The sequence below is a fragment of the Sapajus apella genome, unplaced genomic scaffold (assembly GCF_009761245.1).
Source record: "Sapajus apella isolate SASKATOON/1434 unplaced genomic scaffold, GSC_monkey_1.0 scaffold106, whole genome shotgun sequence".
Taxonomy (NCBI): Eukaryota; Metazoa; Chordata; class Mammalia; order Primates; family Cebidae; genus Sapajus; species Sapajus apella.
In genome coordinates, this window is record NW_022437046.1 from 5,286,543 (window position 1) to 5,310,442 (window position 23,900).

Below are 23,900 nucleotides of genomic sequence, written 5' to 3' on the forward strand. Positions count from 1 at the left end.
ATTCTTTTAAAAGAAGGCAATTTAAAAATTCAAACAAAAAATATTCTTTGTTTTTATATTTTTCAACAACTTTTATGTAAATTTAAGGATTTGTGAAAATTTTTTGGCGAAGTTGGGGATACATAAAAGTACATTACCTTTTGTTTCTGACATCTTGTGTTAGTCCTTTCACCCTAAATATTTGTATGGAATGGAGTATTTGCCTGTAAAGTTCAAGTACAATGGACAGTTTGGTTTGAAGGCTCTTATGTAACACAATCATAGACAAAAGATTTGTTTTTCTTTATGAACTTTTTAATGTAATGTTTTAGTTGCATTTCTGAAATGAGAAACTAAGATAGGAATTTGAGGAATAAAAGTTTAGATTTTCATCAGTATTAAAAAAAAAGCTTATCTTTAGGCAAGACTGAGTAAATGTTTGTGACTACTGCCCTCTTGGGTTGGCATAAGGGACATGTATTTAAAAATAATTTGTGCTTAAAATTAAAAATAATTTAATTTTCTTCTTTCAAAGGTGTTAAGATCATCACACAGCAGGTTCAACCAAGTAAAATCTTACCCAAACCAGTGACAGCAACTCTACCCACCAGTAGCAATTCCCCTATTATGGTGGTTAGCAGTAATGGTGCAATTATGACGACTAAACTGGTAACCACTCCTACTGGTAAGTTCTCTTGACCATCAGTTCATTTATTCATCATACATTAATCAAACAATTTCCCTATACCAGCTTAATTTAGGAATAGCTTTTCTAACTTACTGGATTTGTAAGAAACTACAATACACTTATATAGTTAGCTTTTAATTCCTGTTTGGAAAGAAGAAAAAAAAAAGTCTTAGAAATAGTGGGAAAGGGTGTAAAATCCTTTGAGACACATGAAGAAAAGTAATCTAACAGGTCTGAAGTTGAGGAAATACGTAAATAGAGAAAATTTTAGGCTAAAGAGAAATATTCCCGGCAACTCTAGGTAGCCTTAACTTTAATCTCTACTAAAATGATAGAATAATACACTCTTTAAAAGATGGAAGTATATTTAGAGGGTAGCAGAGTACAAAGCGGTGAAAGTTTGTAAAATTTTAGACAAACAGTACTGCCTTACTTGCTGCATGCCCTCATTGGGTTTGGCACTAAGACAGCATGAAACAGATGCAGAGACCTTAAAATCTATAATAGAAATATCTTAAATACTCTGGTAGGAAAGATGATTACATTTGTTTCTTTTGGCATAAAACTAGTAGAAGAGGGGTAGTGGGAGAAGGGTACAGAGTTAGCTCTACTTTTTCTTGGGTTAGTAATTTGATGTAACACATCACAAAATTTTATGTGTAGAATTAATTTAAATTGACTTGGCTGTAGCACTTGTCGTATGTGTTGAAAACTGGCTGTAAAATTATAAATTAATGTCTTGACACCCTGAAATTCCATTTTCAAGTTATAGCAATGTAGATGATATTGAATTACAGTGAAAATATATTAATTATCATTCTTCTATAAGTAATGACAAATTTTTCTTTTGGCTTTTCCCTTTTTATAGGCACACAAGCAACCTATACCCGGCCAACAGTGAGCCCATCCATTGGTCGGATGGCTGCAACCCCTGGAGCTGCAACTTATGTGAAAACTACCAGCGGCAGTATCATTACAGTAGTACCCAAATCATTAGCTACCTTGGGGGGCAAGATAATTAGCAGTAATATAGTTTCTGGTAGGTATATCTGAAATATGTTAAAGGTATAGGTGGCCTTCATGAGAGAAAAAAAAAAAAACTTATTTCATTGAAGGATTCTATCTCAATTTTTTGCTTAAAAATCTAAAGCTTTGTTTATAGTCCTTATGTTTCATGATTAAATATAGTTTTTAGTTTTAATATTCAATATTCACATAAAAAGCTTTTGATAGTTTTAAAATGGAAAGAACCTTTAGTTGCTTTTAGTCAGAGTGGAAAGATTATGGTTTAAATTTGCATAGAGATTTTTTATTTGCAAAGTATTCTCTTATTTGTCAACTCATTCAGACCCCATAACAACTCTGAGGTAGTTGCTATTGTGCTGAATTTACAAATGAAGACAGATTAGGGTTTAGAGAGATCAGATTGATATGTCCAAGACCTATTAGAGTTAGAAAGGGGAAGAACTATTATTTGTTCTAAATATGTTCAAGGGAACATATCTTATAATTTAAATTATTGATATCACTTTAGTTTATTAAAAATAAAAATATTTGAATACTTTATTTGCTTTTTGCCATTTATATTAACAGTTTGTTTTTCAGAAATATCTTACTTTAATAGTGAAAGCTAACCATCTGCCTATTTATTGGTATATTGAAACCATACCTGGTTTTTATTGACTCATTAATCTCTGCAGTATTTGGGTTGTGGACCCTAATGTGGAATGTTAACATGGCATCTGTTTTCATCGATTATTATTTTTTAATTAAAATGATGTAAATAATCTCTGGTTAAGCAAGACTGTAGACTTTAATTGTCTACCTTTTGTGTAGACGAGTCATATTTTATATACCCCAGGTGAGTTGTTCTAACATTTTAAAGTCGAGGGATTGAAGTTCCTGGCAGTAATATGATGTTGCTGATAACTCAGGGAGGAAAAAAAAAAAAAAAAAAAAAAAAGCAAAACAGAGCATGGTATTGGCATAACGTGCTATATTTAAAGCTGTTAATTTTGGCTGTACTTTTAAGAGTAAGCGAGAAAATCCAGTATTTGCCAGACTGAGGAGGGTGAAACCAGTAGGGAAAGAATCATTGTACTCTGGCTTTTAAGAGGATATTTTAAATAACACAGTTAAAACTTAAATTATAATTTATTACTTGACAATATCTTTAAATAGTATAAAGCACTTATTCAATTAAACATTTGTCAAAAAGGGATCATGTATTTCATTGGTAGGTAGCTTTTTATGACCTTAAGGATTTTTCTTACACATGAATTTATAGTTTCATATAGCTTGAAGGAATGTTTAGATGTCATGAGGCTTCTATTTTGACACTGAATTCATTAGCTGCTTTGTACCTGGTTAGAGCAATACAAGCAAGCACATTTTTCTTTTAAAAGCAGAGATGTCATTTGAAATCTATGTATCTTATACATGTATGACATATTATCCACCTTTGTATTGAATTATAAAACCGTTCATGGTTAGCTGCTACTTCAGGTGCATGGGTGTACATGAGTAGAGGCTTTTCCAGCACTATAGGACTTACTTGGCATACAGTTTAAACAACTTTATTCATTGCATGGTGGCTCATTATGTCTCTACCTATGCTTCACTGACACTTTATTCCAAAGAACTTCTCTTCTTCCTGGTTGCTCTAAACTGATCCTTAATGTTACATCTCACTTTTCTTTATAAAGACAATTTTCTTATTTTATAATATTCTTGTTGGTCCATGATACTGGGTCTATAGGTTTGTTTTAAAATCTTTCATTGTCTGTTTATAGTAAAGTGATAAGCCTGGTTGAATGAATTTAGACAGTTTTCTGCCTTCATCCATGAGAAGATGCTTTTTCTAGGGTCCCATCTCCCCAAAACAAAAAGGAAGTACTTTCCTTTTTTTTTTTTTTTGAGACGGAGTTTCGCTCTTGTTACCCAGGCTGGAGTGCAATGGCATGATCTCGGCTCACCGCAACCTCCGCCTCCTGGGTTCAGGCAATTCTCCTGCCTCAGCCTCCTGAGTAGCTGGGATTACAGGCACATGCCACCATGCCCAGCTGATTTTTTGTATTTTTTTTTTTAGTAGAGATGGGGTTTCACCATGTTGACCAGGATGGTCTCGATCTCTTGACCTCGTGATCCACCCGCCTCGGCCTCCCAAAGTGCTGGGATTACAGGCTTGAGCCACTGCGCCCGGCCTCCTTTTTTTTTTTTTTTTTTTTTTTTTTTTTGAGACAATCTCACTCTGTTGCCCAGGGTAGAGTGTAGTGGCATGATCGGCTCATTACAGCATCAGCCTCCTGGCTGGGCTCAAGCAGTCCTGACATCCTAGCCTCCCAAATAGCTGGGACTACAGGCCCACACCACCATGCTTGGCTAATTTTTGTATTTTTTCTAGAGACGGGTTTTGCCATGTTAACCCAGGCTTGTCTCAGACTCCTGAACTCAAGCAATCTGCCGACCTTGGCCTCCCAATGTTCTGGGAATACGGGCGTGAGCTACCCTGCCTGGCTGTTTTCTTAAAATACACTCAAACATCTAGCTGTAAGAATAGAAGTCTTAAAAAAGGTACTTTCCCTCTAATTGTGGGGGAATTTGGAAACTACAACAAGGTTCAAAGAAAATAAAAACCTATGATTTTTACTATCCATAGGACCGTGTTAAAATTTAGGTTATTTCTTTTCATTCCTTTTTCTATTTGTTTGTTTGTTTAAATGTGTTTGTGTGTGTGTGTGTATATATATATATATATATATTTTTTTTTTTTTTTCCATTGCATTGGGATCCAGTATAAGCAGATTTTTTCCATGTTTCATGTAATAATGTTGATTATTTTCCCATGCTAGTAATTGTACTTTGACACCTCCTCATTATTTAATCATTTGCTTATTTTAGAAAGTTTTAGGTTGCTTACAGGTTGTCTTTTGTGTGTGGATGTGTGTCATGATAAATAATCCTATGATGAACATTATTACAGATAAATTATTTTGTGGAATTCTTGCTTCCTCTTATAAATACCCTAGAATGCAAGTTAATGCTTCCAAAGTACTTTCTATAAAGGTCACTTTGTTCTTTTTATTATAATAAGCAATTAAGTGGTAGGCATGACTATCTTTATAGTTGATTCATATGTGAGTGTGTATATATATATATATATATATATATTTTTTTTTTTTTTTTTTTTTTTTTGACAGAGTCATGCTCAGTCATCCAGGCTGGAATGTAGTGGTGTGATTTCTGCTCACTGCAACCCCCACCTCCCGGGTTCAAGCAATTATGCCTCAGCCTCCTGAGTAGCTGGGTTATAGGCACCTGCCACCATGCTTGGCTAATTTTTATATTATTAGTAGAGACAGGGTTTCACCATGTTGGCCAGGATGGTCTCAAACTCCTGACCTCGGGCTCTCAAAGTGCTAGTATTATAGGCGTGAATCACCACACCCCACCAATTCATATTTTATAGTCAAATATTTATTTACATGTATGTATATGAGATTATCAAATTTGTAGGGTTTTTTTTGTGAGCTTTGCTGAGGGTTAGTTGATTAATTATATTGGATTCTTCAGAGATGAACTCACTACCTTGGTTCTGAGGACATTATGGCAACCTGTGACAATAGCAAAACTTTATTTTAATTCACTTGATCTTTTTCATTTGTTTATTCTTTGGGCAAAGCAACATAAAACATTACTTAAGAGACCAAGATTGTCAGGTGATTTTAGAATCTGTAAATAGAATAGTAAAATCTGAGCCAGTAAGTTTGTGTTCTTCTTTAAGCCTACCTATTATAATGCCCAAACTTTAAGCATCTTTTAAAAAAATAAGAATGCCTGGGATGCATCAATGTCATAGCCCATTATGATCCAAATGAGTTTAACAATTATTTGCACCTATTATATCTTGATTGTTTTATAAGTGAAGACTATAAAAATGGGTCCTCTGATATGCTATGAGCCAGATACTGTGCTGTGTGTTGTGATACAGATATATATGAGTTTTTATTCTCTGCCCTAAAGAATGCTAAACAAGTGAACTTTTATAATTCTATTGTAACCGTGAGACCTACAGACTACTGTGAAAGCATAGAAGGTGACTTTTTTTTAATGAGCAATACTTCTTCAACGTAATGTAGGTATTCCCTGAAACAGAAACATGTTCATTGGAATTTCAGACATTTATAATTTATTATTCTATCAATTATAAATTGTTTTCTATTTTAATATAATGTTAGAGTTGCTTTTTCTTATACTATTCTTTTTTCTTCTATTTTCTAACATTTGCCACCCCCACCACATTTTGTTAAACTTGTGGACTTGGTTTGCAACTATCTTGCAAATTGAAAAACCTCTGTAATGGAAAGGATTAGACATTTTAGTAGGTACAAATATAATTCATTTAAGCCAGTTTTGTCAAAAAGTGGTCCTTGTAATTTGGTATAAAGTCAAAAGCATAGTAAATCATGTCAAAAGAGGTCCATAGAGTTAATCATATGTGAGGGATTAGAGTTAATTAAGAGTAAAAGTTAGTATAAGTGAATCATAGGCAGCTTGGTTTTTTAAGTTCTTAACAACTCACTATTCAGAGATTACAAATAAATGGAAAAACAGTTGTGAAGCCAGTTCATAGATAAAAATGCTCTTTTACGTAACCTCGGAGTATGTTACCTTGGACTAATGAGACATTATATAATGGCAAGCATATTATAAAGATATTTTTTGTAGCAGTATTGCCAAAATTAACATATAGCTAGAATATTCTTATTCTTAGTGTAACTTTGTTTATAAAACTTTAGTAAGGAATGTTAAGGTTTTCCAGTGGAAAATAACAAAATTTTGTTTAATTATTTTTTGCTGATATATTACTTATGTTTTTACCGAGTAATTATTCTGTGACTAGTCATTTGATAAATGATATACAGGCCTATAGAAGAAGAACATGACATGCCTGTTTTCATAGGCAGAGGAAACTATAGAAGCAAAAGTAACATTGGGATTTGTATGCTCAAAGACCAGTGTGGAAACCAACACTTAAAGGAGAGGCAAATGTTAGTTAATTCTAAAAATTAAGGTCTAACAAAGCCTGGAAAGCTAAGCCTCGGAGTTTGGGCTTTGTGTAGTAGGTCATGGAAAGCCATAAGGAAGAAGTTACAGTACTTGTTAGGTTAAAGTTTATAGTGTGTACTCTGGAGTATAGATCAAAATAGTAGATTAAGGGACAGATTATGTATTTTTTTTCTTTTTTTTTTTAATTGTACTTTAGGTTCTGGGGTACGTGTGCAGATCATTCAGGATTGTTGCATAGGTACATACATGGCAAGGTGGTTTGCTACCTTCCTGCCCCCCATCACCTATACCTGGTATTTTTCCCCAGGTTATCCCTCCCCACCTTCCCACCCCCACCATCCCTCCTCTAGTCCCCCCCAACTGACCGCACTGTGTGATGCTCCCCTCCCTGTGTCCTCGTGTTCTAATCGTTCAACACCCACCTATGAGTGATACCATGCGGTGTTTGATTTTCTGTTCTTGTGTCAGTTTGCTGAGAAGGATGGTTTCCACATTCATCCATGTCGCTACGAAGGACACGAACTCATTGTTTTTTATGGCTGCGTAGCATTCCATGGTGTATATGTGCCACATTTTCTTTATCCAGTCTATTTTTGATGGACGTTTGGGTTGGTTCCAGGTCTTTGCTATTGTAAACAGTGCTGCAATGAACATAGATGTACATGTGTCTTTATAATAGAACAATTTATAATTCTTTGGGTAAATACCCAGTAATGGGATTGCTGGGTCAAATGGTATTTCTATTTCTAGGTCCTTGAGGAATTCCCACACTGTCTTCCACAATGTTTGCCTGATTTGCATTCCCACCAATAGTGTAAAAGTGTTCCTATTTCTCCACATCCTCTCCAGCATCTGTTGTCTCCAGATTTTTTAATGATTGCCATTCTAACTGGCATGAGATGGTATCTCAATGTGGGTTTTGATTTGCATTTCTCTGATTACCAGTGATGATGAGCATTTTTTCATGTTTATTGGCCTCATATATGTCTTCTTTTTTAAAGTGTCTGTTTATGTCTTTCGTCCACTTTTGAATGGGCTTGTTTTTTTCTTGTAAATCTGTTTTAGTTCTTTGTAGAATCTGGATATTAGTCCTTTGTCACATGGATAGATTACAAAAATTCTTTCCCATTTTGTTGGTTGTGGGTTCACTCTAATGATTGTTTCCTTTGCTGTACAGATGCTCTGGAGCTTAATTAGATCCCTTTATCTATTTTGGCTTTTGTTGCCATTGCTTTTGGTGTTTTAGCCATGAAGTCCTTGCCTATGCGTATGTCCTGAATGGTTTTGCCTAGGTTTTCTTCTAGGGTTTTTATGGTGTTAGGTCTTATGTTTAGATCTTTAATCCATCTGGAGTTAATTTTAGTGTAAGGTGTCAGGAAGGGGTCCAGTTTCTGTTTTCTGCACATGGCTAGCCAGTTTTCCCAATACCATTTATTAAACAGGGAATCCTTTCCCCATTGCTTGTTTTTCTCAGGTTTGTCAAAGATTGGATGATTGTAGATGTGTGGTGTTGCTTCTGAGGCCTCTGTTCTGTTTCATTGGTCTATATCTCTGTTTTGGTACCTGTACCATGCTGTTTTGATTACTGTAGCCTTGTAGTATAGTTTAAAATCAGGCAGCATGATGCCTCCAGCTTTGCTCTTTTTGCTTAGGATTGTTTTGGCTCTGTGGGCTCTCTTTTGGTTCCATATGAAGTTTGAAGTGGTTTTTTCCAGTTCTGTGAAGAAGGTCATTGGTAGCTTGATGGGGATAGCATTGAATCTATAAATTACTTTGGACAGTATGGCCATTTTCACAATATTGATTCTTCCCAACCATGAGCATGGAATGTTTTTCCATCTGTTTGGTCCTCTCTTATTTCATTAAGCAGTGGTTTGTAGTTCTCCTTGAAGCGATCCTTTACATCCTTTGATAGTTGTATTCCTAGGTATTTTATTCTCTTTGTAGCTATTGTGAATGGGAGTTGACTTTTGATTTGGCTCTCTGTTTATCTGTTATTGGTGTATAGAAATGCTTGATTTCTGCACATTGATTTTGTATTCTGAGACTTTGCTGAAGTTTCTTATCAGTTTCAGGAGATTTTGGGCTGAGACAAAGGGGTCTTCTAAATATACAATCATGTTGTCTGCAAATAGAGACAATTTGGCTTCCTCTTTTCCTAATTGAATACCTTTATTTCTTTTTCTTGCTTGATTGCTGTGGCTAGAACTTCCAATACTACATTGAATAGGAGTGGTGAGAAAGGGCATCCTTGTCTAGTGCCAGATTTCAAAGGGAATGCTTCCAGTTTTTGCCCGTTCAGTATGATATTGGCTGTGGGTTTGTCATAAATAGCTTTTATTATTTTGTGATATGTTCCATTGATACCTAGTTTATTGAGTTTTTAGCATAAAGGGCTGTTGAATTTTATTGAAGGCCTTCTCTGCATCTATTGAGATAATCATGTGGTTTTTGTCTTTGGTTCTGTTTATGTGGTGAATTACGTTTATAGACTTGCATATGTTGAACCAGCCTTGCATCCCTGGGATGAAGCCTACTTGATCATGATTAATAAGCTTTTTGATTTGCTGTTGCATTCTGTTTGCCAGTATTTTATTGAAGATATTTGTGTCAATGTTCATCACGGATATTGGCCTGAAGTTTTCTTTTTTAGTTGTGTCTCTGCCAGGTTTTGTTATGAGGATGATGTTGATCTCATAAAATGAGTTGGGGAGGATTCCCTCTTTTTGTATTGTTTGGAATGGTTTCAGAAGGAATAGTACCAGCTCCTCTTTGTATATCTGGTAGAATTCAGCTGTAAACCCATCTGGACCTGGGCTCTTTTTAGTTGGTAGGCTATTAATTGTGGCCTCAACTTCAGACCTTGTTATTGGTCTATTCAGGATTTCAACTTCTTCCTGGTTTAGTCTTGGGAGAGTGTAAGTGTCTAGGAATTTATCCATTTCTTCCAGATTTACTAGTTTGTAGGATTTTGAAACATGAGGGAAAGTTAGAATTGGGGATGTAATGGGAAATTGGGGAGGTTTTTAACCAGTTAACATGTTCCAGTTCTTGACATGATAAAGTTAGTTTTTTAAGGATGTTTGATATGATAGGAAGCACCAGAGCTGTTTGCATGATAGAGAAACTTGAAACAGGGAGAAAGTTTGGGAAAGGAGTTGAAGCCCTTGAGCTGGCTTTGATAACAGTTTGAAAGAAGACACATGTTGGTGACAAATTGAGTTCATTCACATACTCTTTGGACAACGATTGCAAGTAATAGTCATCCACTGTGCTAAGCACTGAGAAATTATAAAAAGGTACAGTGTGGAGATTAAGGGGCTTTCATCTTGTTGAGAGGTATAGAGAGTTAAGACAAGGAAGCAGGCCAAGACTGGTGGCTCATGCCTGTAATTCTAACAATTTGGGAGCCTGAAGCAGGAGGATCACTAGAAGCCAGGAGTTTAAGATCAGCCTGGGCAATGTAGTAAGACCCCAGTCTCTACCAAAAAATACAGAAATTAGTCAGGCATGGTGGCACATACCTGTAGTCCTAGGTACTTAGGAGGCTGAGGTGGGAGGATTACGTGAGCCCAGGAGTTGAAGCCTGCAGTTGATATGATCACACCACTTCACTCCAGCCTGGGTAACAGACTTAGACCCTGTCTCTCTTAAATAAAAAGAAAGAAAAGAAGGAGGGCCAGGCACAGTGGCTTACGCCTGTAGTCCCAGCACTTTGTGAAGACAAGGTAGGAGGATCAGTTGAGCCTAGGAGTTTGAGACCAGTCAGGGGCCACATCGTGAGACCTTGTCTAAATAAATAAATAAATAAATAAATATCCAGAGCCACATAGTGAGACCTCATCTCAATAAATAAATAAATAAATACATACATAAAATGGGAGGACCACTTGAGCTCAGGAGGTCAAGGCTTTAATGAGCTGTGATTGCTCCACTGCACTCCCACCTGGGTGACAGAACAAGACCTTGCCTTAAAAATAAATAAATAAAAATACATTTTTTTTTAAAAAGAGAAAAAGACAAGGAATGAATCAAAAATTTACACCAGAATTTACATCTGAAGATTGGAAGATAAATTTGATAGGTAGAAGAGAAGTTAATTATGGAAGGATGTGTGGGAGAGGGCAAGGTAATACTGGGTTTGGATCAGTTGGTATAGACCTATTAGGTAGATCTTAATAGTTGACAATATAAGTTTATATATGTAAATTAGAGTTTCATCCTCTCAGTCTCCAGATTGCTGCAGATTACAAAAGCATACAGTGAATCTGTGACTTGTTTTGCATATCCTTTACTTTGCCTTTTTTTTTTTTGAGAGGATTCTTGCTCTGTAGCCCAAGCTGGAGTGCAGTGGCGCTACCTCAGCTCACTGCAACCTCTGCTTCCCGGGTTCAAATGATTTTTCTGCTTCAACCTCCCAAGTAGCTGGGATTACACATATCCGCCACCACATCCAGCTAAATTTTGCGTATTTTTAGTAGAGACAGAATTTCACCATGTTGGTCAGGCTGGTCTTGAACTTCTGACCTCTGGCGATCTGCCCACCTTGACCTCTCAAAGTGCCTGGATTATGGGTGTGAGCCACCATGCCTAGCCTACTTTGTTTTTTTTTTAATCACAGAAAAATACATGGCTTGTTTCTTTTCATAATTTTTTTTCTAGAGTCTAGTGTTATGTAAATTTATGTATTTACCTCATATTCTTGTTTGAAGGGTTTTCCCATCACTTCAGTCACAGATATAATAGTGGATTTTGGGGAAATACATGTCATGCAATAGAGATTCTGATTTGTTTTATTTTAACTAGTCAGACAAATAATATTGAAGGTGAAACTGATGTTTTTAGATTCTGAGTTTGGTGTATAGGTTCTCAGATTCTAAAAAGATGACTGCTTTAAGAGTAAATTCTTAATAGTCTCTCATTCTGGTATGACTTATAACTTACTATTTTAAGCCTTCATTTCCACCGTCATGACAGCTTTCGTGTCATCTAGGGATAACATTTACTGTATATGTATTAAATGTGTATAATATGAATTGAAATAACCAAGTATCTCTAGTCCTTAACTCAGGCCTCCTTTTCTTCCCCCTTCTCTAAGGAACAACTACGAAAATCACTACAATCCCAATGACTTCCAAGCCCAATGTGATTGTTGTACAAAAGACTACAGGAAAAGGGACGACCATTCAAGGCCTCCCGGGCAAAAATGTTGTCACAACGTTGCTAAATGCTGGAGTAAGTAAGAGCTTCAACTGCAGACTTAGCAATTCACAGAGGATTTAAAGACCAGCTATACAAATATTTGTACAAGGACTTGAGAACCCCACAATGGCCGGAATGGCTTGATTTACCACTGCTGTGATATAATAACTGTTAAAGTACCACCAACTAATGCCATTTTTCACAGTAATTTCTAAAGCATGTTGCTCATACTTGCTCAAAGCTAGGTTGCTTGTGACCATGATTTAGATGCTTAGCTTTGTCCAGATAGAGAATTCCATTGGCTTAACTGTAGGGGGACTTCTGTTGGAGCACTGTTTTATTCTTGCTTATGGTCAATAGATACTGACCTAGTATTTGGCTTAGGCTGGGCAAAGAGAAATATTTAGGATTAAGACTAAATTAATTGATGGAGATTTGTTACTTTCATTTTTTTTTTTCATTTTTACCTCTTTGTGTTATTAGAAAATAAAGTCAGGCTGCGTATGGTAGGACATGCTTGTAATCCTAGCTATTTGGGAGGCTGAGGTAGGAGAATTGCTTTAGCCCAGGAGTTCAAGACCATCCTTGGCACAAAGCAAGACCCCACCTCTACATAAATTTATTTTAAAAATTAGCCAGATGTGGTAGCATGTACCTATATTCCCAGCTACTTGGGAGGCTAAGGTGGGAGGATTGCTGGAGCCCAGCAGTTTGAGGCTGCTTTGGGCCATGATCATGCCACTGCACTCCAGACTAGGCAAGAGAGTGAGACCTTGCCTCAAAAGAAAAAAATCAAGTAAGTAAGGGCTTCATTTATAGTTCTGAAGGCAGTTGGTAGAATATTTGGAATTAGACAAACTGGGACTTCCTTTCTCTATATTGTAGTTGAGCTGTTTGACCTTGGGTGACATATCCAACCTCTGTCATTCTTAATTTCCTCATTTGTACATTGGGGTTGATGATCTTTACTAGTGAGGTTGTTCAGTAACTGGTAGCAATTGTGAAAGTGCTTAGAATATTGCCTGGCACATAGGAAGTCCTCAGTCATTGGTTTTCTTCTTGTTATTCTTGGTTCTTAACTGTTTAGGCTTGTTAGTGTCCCTACCTTGCCTGACTTCACTAGCAAATGGAATGCTATACTTCACTTAAGTAGATCTCATAAAAGCTCCTTAGGCATCACAGTCCTTACAGTGTTGGTAGGGGTCCAGCATTAGATTTTCTCAATGTGTGAGAAAACAGATTGTTCTTAGCCAGAATTTACATGGTAAGCCAAAAATAAAGCCAGGATTAGAGTTTGGGTTTTCAAAACCCTTTGTAATGTGGTTTACAATTTCAAAGAACTTGATATATAAGAGGGGATGCTTTGTATTCTAGCGCTGTGTTCACAGACATGTCAGAGTAATATGTGACTCATAGCTGTTAGATATCGCTGATAACAACCACTTGACAAAGGCAGTGCTAGTATAACAAGCAAATCAGTGTATAAGACCATCTTCTGGGCTGGGTGTGGGGGCTCATGCCTGTAATCCCAGCACTTTGGGAGGCCAAGGCAGGTGGATCACTTGAGCCCAGGAGTTTGAGACCAGCCTGAGCAACATGGTGAAACCCCGTCTCTACAAAATATACAAAAATTAGTGTAGGGGTATGCGCCTCTAGTCCCAGTTACTTGGCAGGCTGAGGTGGAAGATCACTTGAGCCTGGGAGGCAGAGGTTACAGTGAGCCAAGATCTTGGCACTGTACTCCAGCCTGGGTGACGGAGCGAGACTCTGCCCCTGCTACCACTGCCAAAGACCAGATAGGCACAGTCACCTCCACTCACCGCTTGCTCACCTGTGCGTGTCCACAACACACATCAGAAGAGCTTTTTTGAAAAACAGCCTACTAGATGGTTTTGTCTGGCTTAAATGGGTCATGATACTTGGACAGGTTCCGTTGAGCTATTTAGTAGATAGGCATGCTCATTTGCAAACTAGAGGCTCTTGGCAAATGAACTAGAGCTCTTTCCAGAGATGGTGCTGTGAAAAGTATGCTTGTGTTGGAATAAGTAATAGCACCATTGGCAGATGCTATATGTTTCCCATAGATAATTACAGCAGATAAACTTGTGATTTTTGTAATTATATTTAGTTCTGACTTCACAGAGTGATTGCTTTTTAACCAGCTCACCTGGGTACTTTGTTTTTACTGGCTGCTGAGTTTAGATAGCCACACATTTAGATGATGCTGGCTAAAAATTAAGGAAAACTGATGAGGTGAAAATTCTCAGATGTTTTCCATTTTAAGCTTATGCATTTTAATTTTTAAAATTTTAATAATTTAGTAAAATTACTGTATTTGAACTTGTTAGTTAAGCTTATGTAAAAAGATGTTGGTTTCATGAGTGACCAGAAAATGGCCCTTGAGAATAAAACAGGTGAAAGTATAGAAAATGGTGTAAAGGTAATGGATGTAAGCTATTAGTTAATAGACTAAAATGATATTAGTTATATATGAATAGTAAAATATATACAGCACCTTGAGCTTTCCCTTCCTTTTTTTCTATGTATAAACTTATATATTATTAATAATATATAACATTCTTTCCTCATGGCATATGTTCATCAAATTTTTCCTATATATAACCTTAGAAAGAATGTTAATACCTCTGCTGGTTTTGTGTGCCCATACTTTTTCATGTAGACATTCTACTATATATCCTTATAATTTCATATATGTAGAACTTAGGGGATTCATTTTATGTGTATACATTTAGCTACTAGTATATTGTACAGCAATTTTCTATCTACACAAATATTCATTTCAGATAAATTAGAAAATAAATATGAATGTGAGGGATGAGACTTATAATCCCAGTTCTTAGAGATAAGCATTGACAATTTACTATACACACTTCCAGAATTTTCTGATTCTATTATAATTGTAATATATGTATTCCATGAATGGGACCGTGCAATAAGTATTTTTATGTGAGGTAATTTTTAAAAATTCACTTATCATAGAATAATTAATTCCTTCTTTGGATAGAAAGTTGGTCAGATGATTTTCTAGATCATTTTAACCAAGTCTAGGATTTTTGATTTCCTGGAAACATTATACCTTGTTACATAATCCTCAGCCCTTTCTCCATCATCCTGGTAAAACCTGACTGATTTTTCAGTAAGAGGACAGATTTTATCATTTATATGCTATAAATCTCTTATATAATCATTGACTTCAATTTAGGGAGAAAAGACTATTCAGACAGTGCCAACAGGAGCAAAGCCAGCTATCATCACTGCTACAAGACCCATCACCAAAATGATTGTAACTCAGCCAAAAGGAATAGGTTCCACAGTTCAACCAGCAGCTAAAATCATCCCAACAAAAATTGTTTATGGTCAGCAAGGGAAAACACAGGTATGCTATAAGATATGGTGATTTTTCTTGGCTCTTAAATATTTTCTATTCCTAAAATTCCCAGGTAGAAATTTGAAGGAAAAGAATAGCAGTCTTTAAGAAATCAGATTGTCAAAAGTTATGTTTGAATGTGTTAATTATTCATGTATTGTCAAAACTTCTATTTCTCTTTTCAGTACTTTCTTAAAGATATCTAAATATTTATGCCATGCTGTCAATAAAGATTATGGGAAAAGAATTTCTTGGAAATACAATTTGCTGAATGTGTATTTTGTGATTTGAGGGGTGTGGTTGAGGGAGGATCGCAGTCATTCAGAATCACTCAAAGAAAAGATTTATTTTATAAGCTACCATGGCCTTCAAAAGCATTTTATTTACTTATAACATGGCTTTGCTTGAACCCTTTATAATCAATAAGCTAGAGATACATTTGTTTTTCAACCAATAGAAGATAAGGGGAACTTTTCTGAAAGTTTGCCTTGGAATTTGAGGCTCATGATTTAATTATATGTTGCTAGGCTATTGTTTATTCTATAGGTACTTTGCTTTTCTGAGAATATTGAGGGAAACAGTATAGTTTTGGCTGAGAATTTTTGTAAAAGGTATTCATTTACCTATAAACTACTAATTTACTTTTAGAATCTGTTCCCTCAGAATTATAGCCAAATACATATTTAAAAAAATAAGCTTGTGACAAGTCCATATTTCCTATGTAGTTCAGTTGCAATAATTTCATTTGCTTCATCATCTAAGATACGATATAAACCATGTTTTCCTTCTTAACTCTTGGAAATGGATAACTTAATAGAGTCTGAGAAGTTTTAGAGTCTTATATTTAGTAGAAACAAAAATAATCGTGATGAGGTAACAGTTTTTATTTCATGGGCCTAATTGAAATGAACTCCTAGAGTTCAGATTTTGAAGTGGAATGGCCATTTTGAAAATTTTCTCCCATTTCACTTGTTTCAGTGTCTGTTTTTGAGTTTTGCCAGGAGTTGATCCAACATATGTTCCGTGTTGCTTCTGATAGTTGTCTAAATCAATATTAATCTGGGGATTTCTTCAAAGATTACTTTAGGTCCCAAGCAAGTTTACTTTATGAAGATGTGTCAATTAGGAATTTGATTTAGTTTCTAATAAAAAAAAAAAAACTTAAAGAACATTGGCTCATGCAGATTAGGGTTTTATTTTTATTATATTAATACAAGTTCAGAGGAAGGAAGTCCTGGACTGATATGGCAGCACAAAAATTCTTCTGGGAATCTAAATTCCTTGTGTCTTTTTGTTCTGCCATCCTCAACTTTTGGCTATCATTTTACTGTACAGCCTACAGATTGTAAAATGACTCCTGAAGTCATTATAGACAAGAAAAAACAGGCACAAAGATTCTTGTCAGGATCATGGCTATTGCAGTCTGGCATGTACCACTTAAAACATTTTATATGGCTTACACTGTAATTTGTCTGTAGATCGAATTACTCTTTGATGAGCAATGCTATGCCTAAAAAGCATAATGTACAGAATATTTTCCATGCCAGGAAAATATTAGTTTATGACCTAGAAGTGTAGCATTTTAAAATCGTGTTCTAAAATCTCATCTCAATATATTTCTGCTTTTCTTCTAGGTTCTTATTAAACCCAAACCAGTGACTTTTCAAGCGACAGTTGTTAGTGAACAAACAAGACAGCTAGTAACAGAAACATTGCAGCAAGCATCCAGGGTAGCAGAGGCTGGTAATTCATCTATTCAGGAAGGAAAAGAAGAACCACAGAGTTATACAGACAGTAGTTCCTCTTCTACAGAGTCCTCCCAGAGTTCCCAAGGTAAGATATGTTTTACTTCTGATTTATGTAAGTACTACTGACACAGTGCCCAAGTTCTAAAATAGAGGTTGCTTCTATGCATGTCACAACAAACTGTATGTTTTGTCAACTCTTTTGGCTTTTTTGTTGTTTTTGTTTATTGTTAAATCGGTGAGCTGAAATTTTATTTTTAGTAAATGTTACCGTTACCATTCTTTCCTGCATGGCATTTAGATGATGAATCTGTCAGGTAGGTAATATTAAACTGGATAGGGATATGATTCCTAGATGGTAAATTTCATATTCTTCCTGTCTGGTTTGGGTAAGTAGGAGAAAAAGTATGCAAAGAAGTGAATATACATTTTGAAATGGTTGTTGCTGTACCCTGAGAAAGAATCAAGGTGGCTAGACGTAGACTTTAGGTGGACTGTAAGTAGGGTGACCGACTGTATGGGACAAGTCCTAGTTTATGTTGTTCTGGTACAATTATTAAAGTACTCTCTTTCACTCTGAAAAGTATCCCAGATAATCATATGGTTGTCCTAATTATAAGGAGAGAGAGCTATGAAGCTGGATTCTACAGTAGGGAACTCTTTGTTTTCAGTGCTGTTTGAATTATGTTACTCTTCTAGGAAGTCCCTTGAAATAAACTCATGATCATAAGCTTTGAGAGCTTCTACAAATCTAGTATTCATGTCTCTCAGTTATCTTAACTGCCTCTTATTGTTGGGTGGTACATTTATGTCTGTGCTTATGTACTCTGATGCATCTAAGCAAAGCTGTTTATCTTTCCATGTTCTTTCCACACCCCATTCCCTCTCTCTGCCTCCCCATTATCCTCTCTGGAGTGCTTTCTTAGCAGCTTCACTTTTCTCATACACAGTCTTCATATTGTGCAAACACTATTATTTTAAGTCTTTGGTGGAGTCTTCCCAGATTAGTTTTACATGGTTCACATTGCTAATTAGCCCATTAATTCAATTTGACAATTATTTATTAGTTTATACTACATACTAAGCATTGTGTTAGACCCTGTAGAGGAGTAAAATATAGTTCTTGCCCTCCGGGAGTGTAAAATCTAGATCTAGAATAGGGATTTTAAAAATACACATACAACTCTAATATAAGAATTTTATTAGTAACAAACAAAAATATGCCAAAGGCTGAAAGTTGACGCTTCAGTAAGGAGAGGCAAGGATAAGAAAGGATTCAAAATGTTCACTGAAAATTCATCAATTAAAAATAAATGAAAATCTTGATTTCGTCAAACATAATATGGTACTCATAGAGAGTAGATAGTTTCCTTCAATATATTATCAATGATAGTAATATTTTCTGAATCAGTTTGCTAAGATTGACTTTATCATTCTGTCTTGACTATGAGTCAAGTCAACCAGCAGTGGTTACACTTGAATGATGCTTATTTTCCAATCATTTCTTTTGGTCTGCAGTTTCTTGAATAATACTGGCTTTTTTTTGCCCTCAAGATATATTTTCAAAGAGGGCAGGTAAAATGTTTAGTATGAGTTGATGCAAAAAGGGAACATGAACAGTTAGAAGTCTGTATATCCATTATCCCAGGTTATTCTTTGAAATTGTTAATCCTTTCCTAAGAGAGCTGTAAACCAATTAGTACTTCCCAAACAAGCCATTCATTAGTTGAATCTTCTGGTTTTTGTTTTTTCAGTTTTTTTTTTTTTGAGATGGAGTTTTGCTGTTGTTGCCCAGACAGGAGTGCAATGGTGTGATCTCGGCTCACTGCAGCCTCTGTCTCCTGGGTTCAAGAGATTCTCCTGCCTCACCCTCCTGAATAACCAGGATTACAGACGTGTGCCACCATGCTCAGCTAATTTTTCGTATTTTTAGTAGAGACGGGCTTTCATCATATTGGCCAGGCTGGTCTTGAACTCCTGACTTCAGGTGATCCACCCACCTCAGCCTCAAAAGTGCTGGGATTATAGACATGAGCCACCACCCTGGCTGAATCTTCAGTTTTATTCTAAGAATAGGACATAAGTTTGTGTCTTCAATTTTTATTTAGAAGTAATTGCCATTACTTTTAATGGCAAAACTGCAATTACTTTTGCACCAACCTAATATATCTTTCATTGTATATTACTTTTAAAAATATTCTGTGGCAGAAAATTTCACAATTTAGAGTAATTAACTATAAAGCAGATTTTTATAATCTCTTCGCTGCTCTCCTTATCTCCTTGTATAGCTGCTTACTACATTCTTACAAAGACTGGGTCTGGGAATATATATGCTGTGATTTAAAGAGGAAGGGATTAAGATGTTGGTTAATCTCAGGTCATGCTGATTTTTAAAGTATATGAGTATTTTCCTACTTATTCAGAATGTAAGTACTACATGGCAGTTTATTTTTCTATTACATTGTTGCTTTTGTAGTTCTTAGCCACTTTTTTCTTTTTAAAGTAACCTTTTCTTTTGATATAATTTCAAAATTACAGAACAGTTGCAAGAATAGTAAAAAGAACTCCTGTGTATACTCTTTACCTAGATTCACTACTTATTTACATTTTTCCCCATTTGCTTTGTTGTTGATTTTCTGCCTCCCTTCTGCTATGTGTGTGTATATTTTTAAAATTTCTTAACCATTTGAGTATAAGCTGAGCTATCATGTTTCTTATATTTACTTACATTTGTAGGCCTATATTTCTTAAGGATTCTTCTCTTTATGACTAAGATACAATGATCAAAATCAAGAATTTTAATGTTATAATAATGTCTAATTTACAATCCATATTCAACTATTGTTAATTATCTAATAGTGTTCTTTACGGTTTTCACCTGTCGTCAATAAAATTCAGATTGCCACATTGCATTTAGCTGCATTTAACTGTCATGGTTTTTAAATTCTCTTTAATCTGGAGTAGGTCTTCAGCCTTTCTTTGTATTTTTGACTTTGATATTTGAAGAGTACAGATCAGTTACTTTGTAGAATATTCTTCAATTTGGTTTTGTCTGCTGTTTCTCATGATTAGATTCATTGGGAATTCCACAGATACGATGTTTTATCCTCAGTTTTATCAGGGGAAACATGATGTCGGTTTGTCCCAGCATAGTAAATGTTAACATTGATCACTTGGTTAGATGATGTCTTTTAGTTTTCTCTACTGTGAAATTAACATGTTTCCCTTTGAGATTAATAGTAATTTGTAGGAAGGTATATGGTATAAATATCATGTTCCTCATCAAACACTTATCCAGTAGTTTAAACATCCATAGATGATTTTCCAAAGTTCATTATTCTTTGCACATTTAATAGTTGGCATTCTACTCTAAGGAAAAATCAATCTTTTCTTGACTTCAGATCCTTTTTCTGGTGACTTCTGCTACACAAGTCCTGGAATAAGGATGCCAAGAGAATGCCTCGATTCCACTTGTGGTTTCTGAACTTCACCTATTGTCCTCCACCCGCAAGGAAGAGTTGTTTTTATTTTTCAACTGTTTTATTCCTCAACTGTCTCCTTACAGGCTAGAATATAATCTATTTTGAGACTTTCCTTGCAAGAGGATTCATTCTTCTATGTTAGGTTTCCAATATTGCTTTGTACTATCAACTCTTTTAACATTGACCATTTTATTTTGTATGTTTTGTTTGTGTATTATAATTGTTTTCTTCCCCACTAGGCTACCAGCTTCTCAAGTTTAAGGATTATATTCATCTTCATACATATCTGGTATTTATCAAAGAGTTCAGTTAGGACTGAGAAGGTACTCAGTTAAGTTTCACCAAATGAATAAATAGCAGACCAGCAACCATCATAACTGTGGCATTGGGTTACACTTCAGTCGTATACACGCATTTTTGTTGCCTGAGTCCAAAATGTTGGGGTTTTTTTTCCTGGAGTTCCCCCTAATCTTGTGAGTGGGCCTTTTAAGTAGTAAGTAGTATACACGACTGTTGCTTAGATATGGATATACAGTTAGGTGACCAAGTCTAATGGATTAAGGCCATATTTGCCTAGGTCACTTACTGAAGATGAGGTCATATGTCTTACATTGTTCCTGTGCTTTTCTTCCTAAATGGGCTTTTCCCCCTTTCTCATTTAGGAATGGGGTAGCCTAGAACTTATTTGGAAATGGGTTCCAGATTTTTTTAAAAACAAAACAAGTATTCAAGATTATTTACACTCCGCTTTGTTTCCAAAAGGTTTTAAGGTAGATTAAAATATAAGATTATATTAAGTGAAGTGGAAGAAAGAAAGGAGACAAAACCAAGGGTAGAGATTTATAATGGAATAAGGCATGGGTCAAATACAAAAATGTATCTTGTAAAGACATTGTTTTGAGTTAGTCATAACTCAGTTTCTAGGATAATTTCTTTCTGAAGCTTCATGATCTCAGTAGGTCAAAGTGAGGGTGGGAAATAAATCCAGACTGAGCAGAAACAAACTTATTGCAGAACTTTTCAGAGCCATTATGCGCTAATATGTATATGAAAGATGAAGAGTGGAAGATACAATGTAAAATGTTCCCCAACTTTTTGACCATGGAAACCTTTTTTTTCTTGCAGAACATCTTGAGGAACAAATGTTCTCTGGAACATTTTGGGCCTTGCTGTCTAGGCAATTAAATACTGAGAAGGCCTTGAGCTTATAACAGTGCTTCAGAGGGAAGGTATATATTACATCATAAAAGGGATATACATATCTTAGGTTTAGTTTAGAAGCAATGATTTAGGTGTCCAAGGTATTTGGAATCACTGTATGAGCAATAGTTGGTGGAGACAGGATATTTATCATGGAGAAGAGAAGATGGGGTTGGTTGGGTTGGTGGGGACATAGGAGCTTTGTCAGTTATCTTGAGGACTGTGATGCGGAAGAAGAAAAAGAATTTGTCTTTGTGGATACAAGAACAGATACTAGAAGCACTAAGTAGAAGTCACAACAACACCTGTTTCTACTCAATATGAAAAAACTTTCTGATTGTCATAACTATGCAAGTTGTAAGGAAACTGTCTTAGAAAGTAGTGAGTACTTTGGTGCTGGAGTTCTCAGACCCATGGGAATATTGCGAAGATTTTAGTATAAGATTGATGACAGTGTTAAACAAACTTTAAGATCCCTCCTAACTGAGAGGTCTTAAGATTCTATGAAAGTATGATATAGGCCATTTATAAGAGAGACATAGGACATATTTATTCTTCCATAGAGATGTCTTTGTCTTTGAATATAATACCAAAGTGCGTATCTCTAGTACCTAACATGTAGGTATCCAATAAATACTTGTTCAGTGCAGAAAAACATCTGAGGGATAGCAGGCCACCATCTGCAAGAGACACAGGAAATCTAGATGAATGCATACTGCATAAGCACGTTACTGGTGAGATCAAGCTCCTGATGTCCTAGTCATTGCATTCTGTGACTTGGTAGCCAGTAGATTCATTTAGGTCTAAGCATAAACCAAAAGTAGGAGAGAGAATCATTCAAGGATTGGTTTTCACATAGGTTCACACACTCATCTTGTGTCACAGCTCTTAGGGTTGCTATGGTAATACTTATGATGGTCAGCTGCTCTTTCTGCGTATAGACAGAAAGAGATGGAGGAATCTCTCTAGTACCTACGAGGTGATGTTGTTTGGGATGATGGTCTTTGATAGATGCTGTCCTATGGAAATTTGTTTTCCTTTTCTTAATCTCTTTCTACTTTATTTCTATAAACACAGTCCCTGCCTTTTTGTGGATATTCAGTGTGTCTTGTAGGGTTGGTTTCAAAGTCATTCTTTGCCTGTATCATTATGAAAATTTCTTAAGTTTGAAAAATTAAGTTGCATAAAAAGAATGATTTCTTAATATCAATTCGCTTACATTTAAATTCTACATATCTACTTAAAATGAGTAAATGAAAACTGCTGTATGCTTCACATGTCAATTAGTATTGCTGGATAGTATCTGGTCTTCTGTGTTTCTGGGGACATTTAATGGAAAATTACAGATCTTTAGTGTGGCCTATATTCTACCTCATGTTTTGGGAAGGAAAATATAGTTTTTTCATGGTAATTAAAAATACTAGATCTATTGTATATTGATTTTGTTTTTTTCAGGAAGGTTGTTTTGTTGCAAGAGTTGTTCTCCTTGCCCCAACAGTTTTCAACAACTTTGTGGCTTTAAAAATATAAGGTTCATAGATTAAACTTTTATTATGTTTATTTTTGTTTTGGGGGCTACTTGAATTCTTTTCATTCTTCTGTGATGCTTTCACTGACCATCCCAATTCAAAACAGCCTCTGACTTTCTGTTTGTCTTGTTTGCCCTAATCATTTGCTATTTGCCCCAGGCTCCAAATCCATATATCTTTATTTGATGTTTCCCCTCATTATAATCAAATTTAGAAGAAAGAATCATGCCTTTATGTCCCCCATAATTTCCTCTATGGTATCTTGGACAAAGGAGTTGAGGAAGTTCATAATAGTCTAGTCCAACTTGCCTATTTTATAGGTGGAAAACTGAAAAAAAAAAGTAACTTGTTGCTTGATTTGATGCAAATTTAGTATTTATATGTGTACCTGTAGAGCATGAATATAATAAGCCTTGGATTAGGGCTGTAATTTATTTTGAAACTAAAGAGGGTCTTAGAATTGAAAACTTCCAAGGTACAATAGCAAGAATAATAAATTTTCTTTTGGCCTTCATAGTTTATAAAGCTCATTTCCATGTATCATTTCATTGTATACTCAGAAATCCTATGAGGTAGAGAGGTAATTTTTTATTGTTCCCATTTTAGAAGTTGTGAAAC

The 23,900-nt window shown here is 35.5% G+C and overlaps 1 protein-coding gene across 11 annotated transcripts in view; it reads left to right on the forward strand.

The window, feature by feature from the left end:
- EMSY (EMSY transcriptional repressor, BRCA2 interacting) overlaps positions 1–23,900 on the forward strand; it is a 106,922-nt gene that overhangs the window by 65,702 nt on the left and 17,320 nt on the right. For all 11 annotated transcript variants that reach the window (XM_032259121.1, XM_032259123.1, XM_032259127.1 and 8 more), the window contains 5 exons: positions 515–664; positions 1,536–1,706; positions 11,835–11,971; positions 15,162–15,335; positions 16,961–17,159. In XM_032259121.1, the coding sequence (XP_032115012.1) occupies positions 515–664; positions 1,536–1,706; positions 11,835–11,971; positions 15,162–15,335; positions 16,961–17,159 (831 nt within the window). The remainder of the gene's footprint in view (positions 1–514; positions 665–1,535; positions 1,707–11,834; positions 11,972–15,161; positions 15,336–16,960; positions 17,160–23,900) is intronic.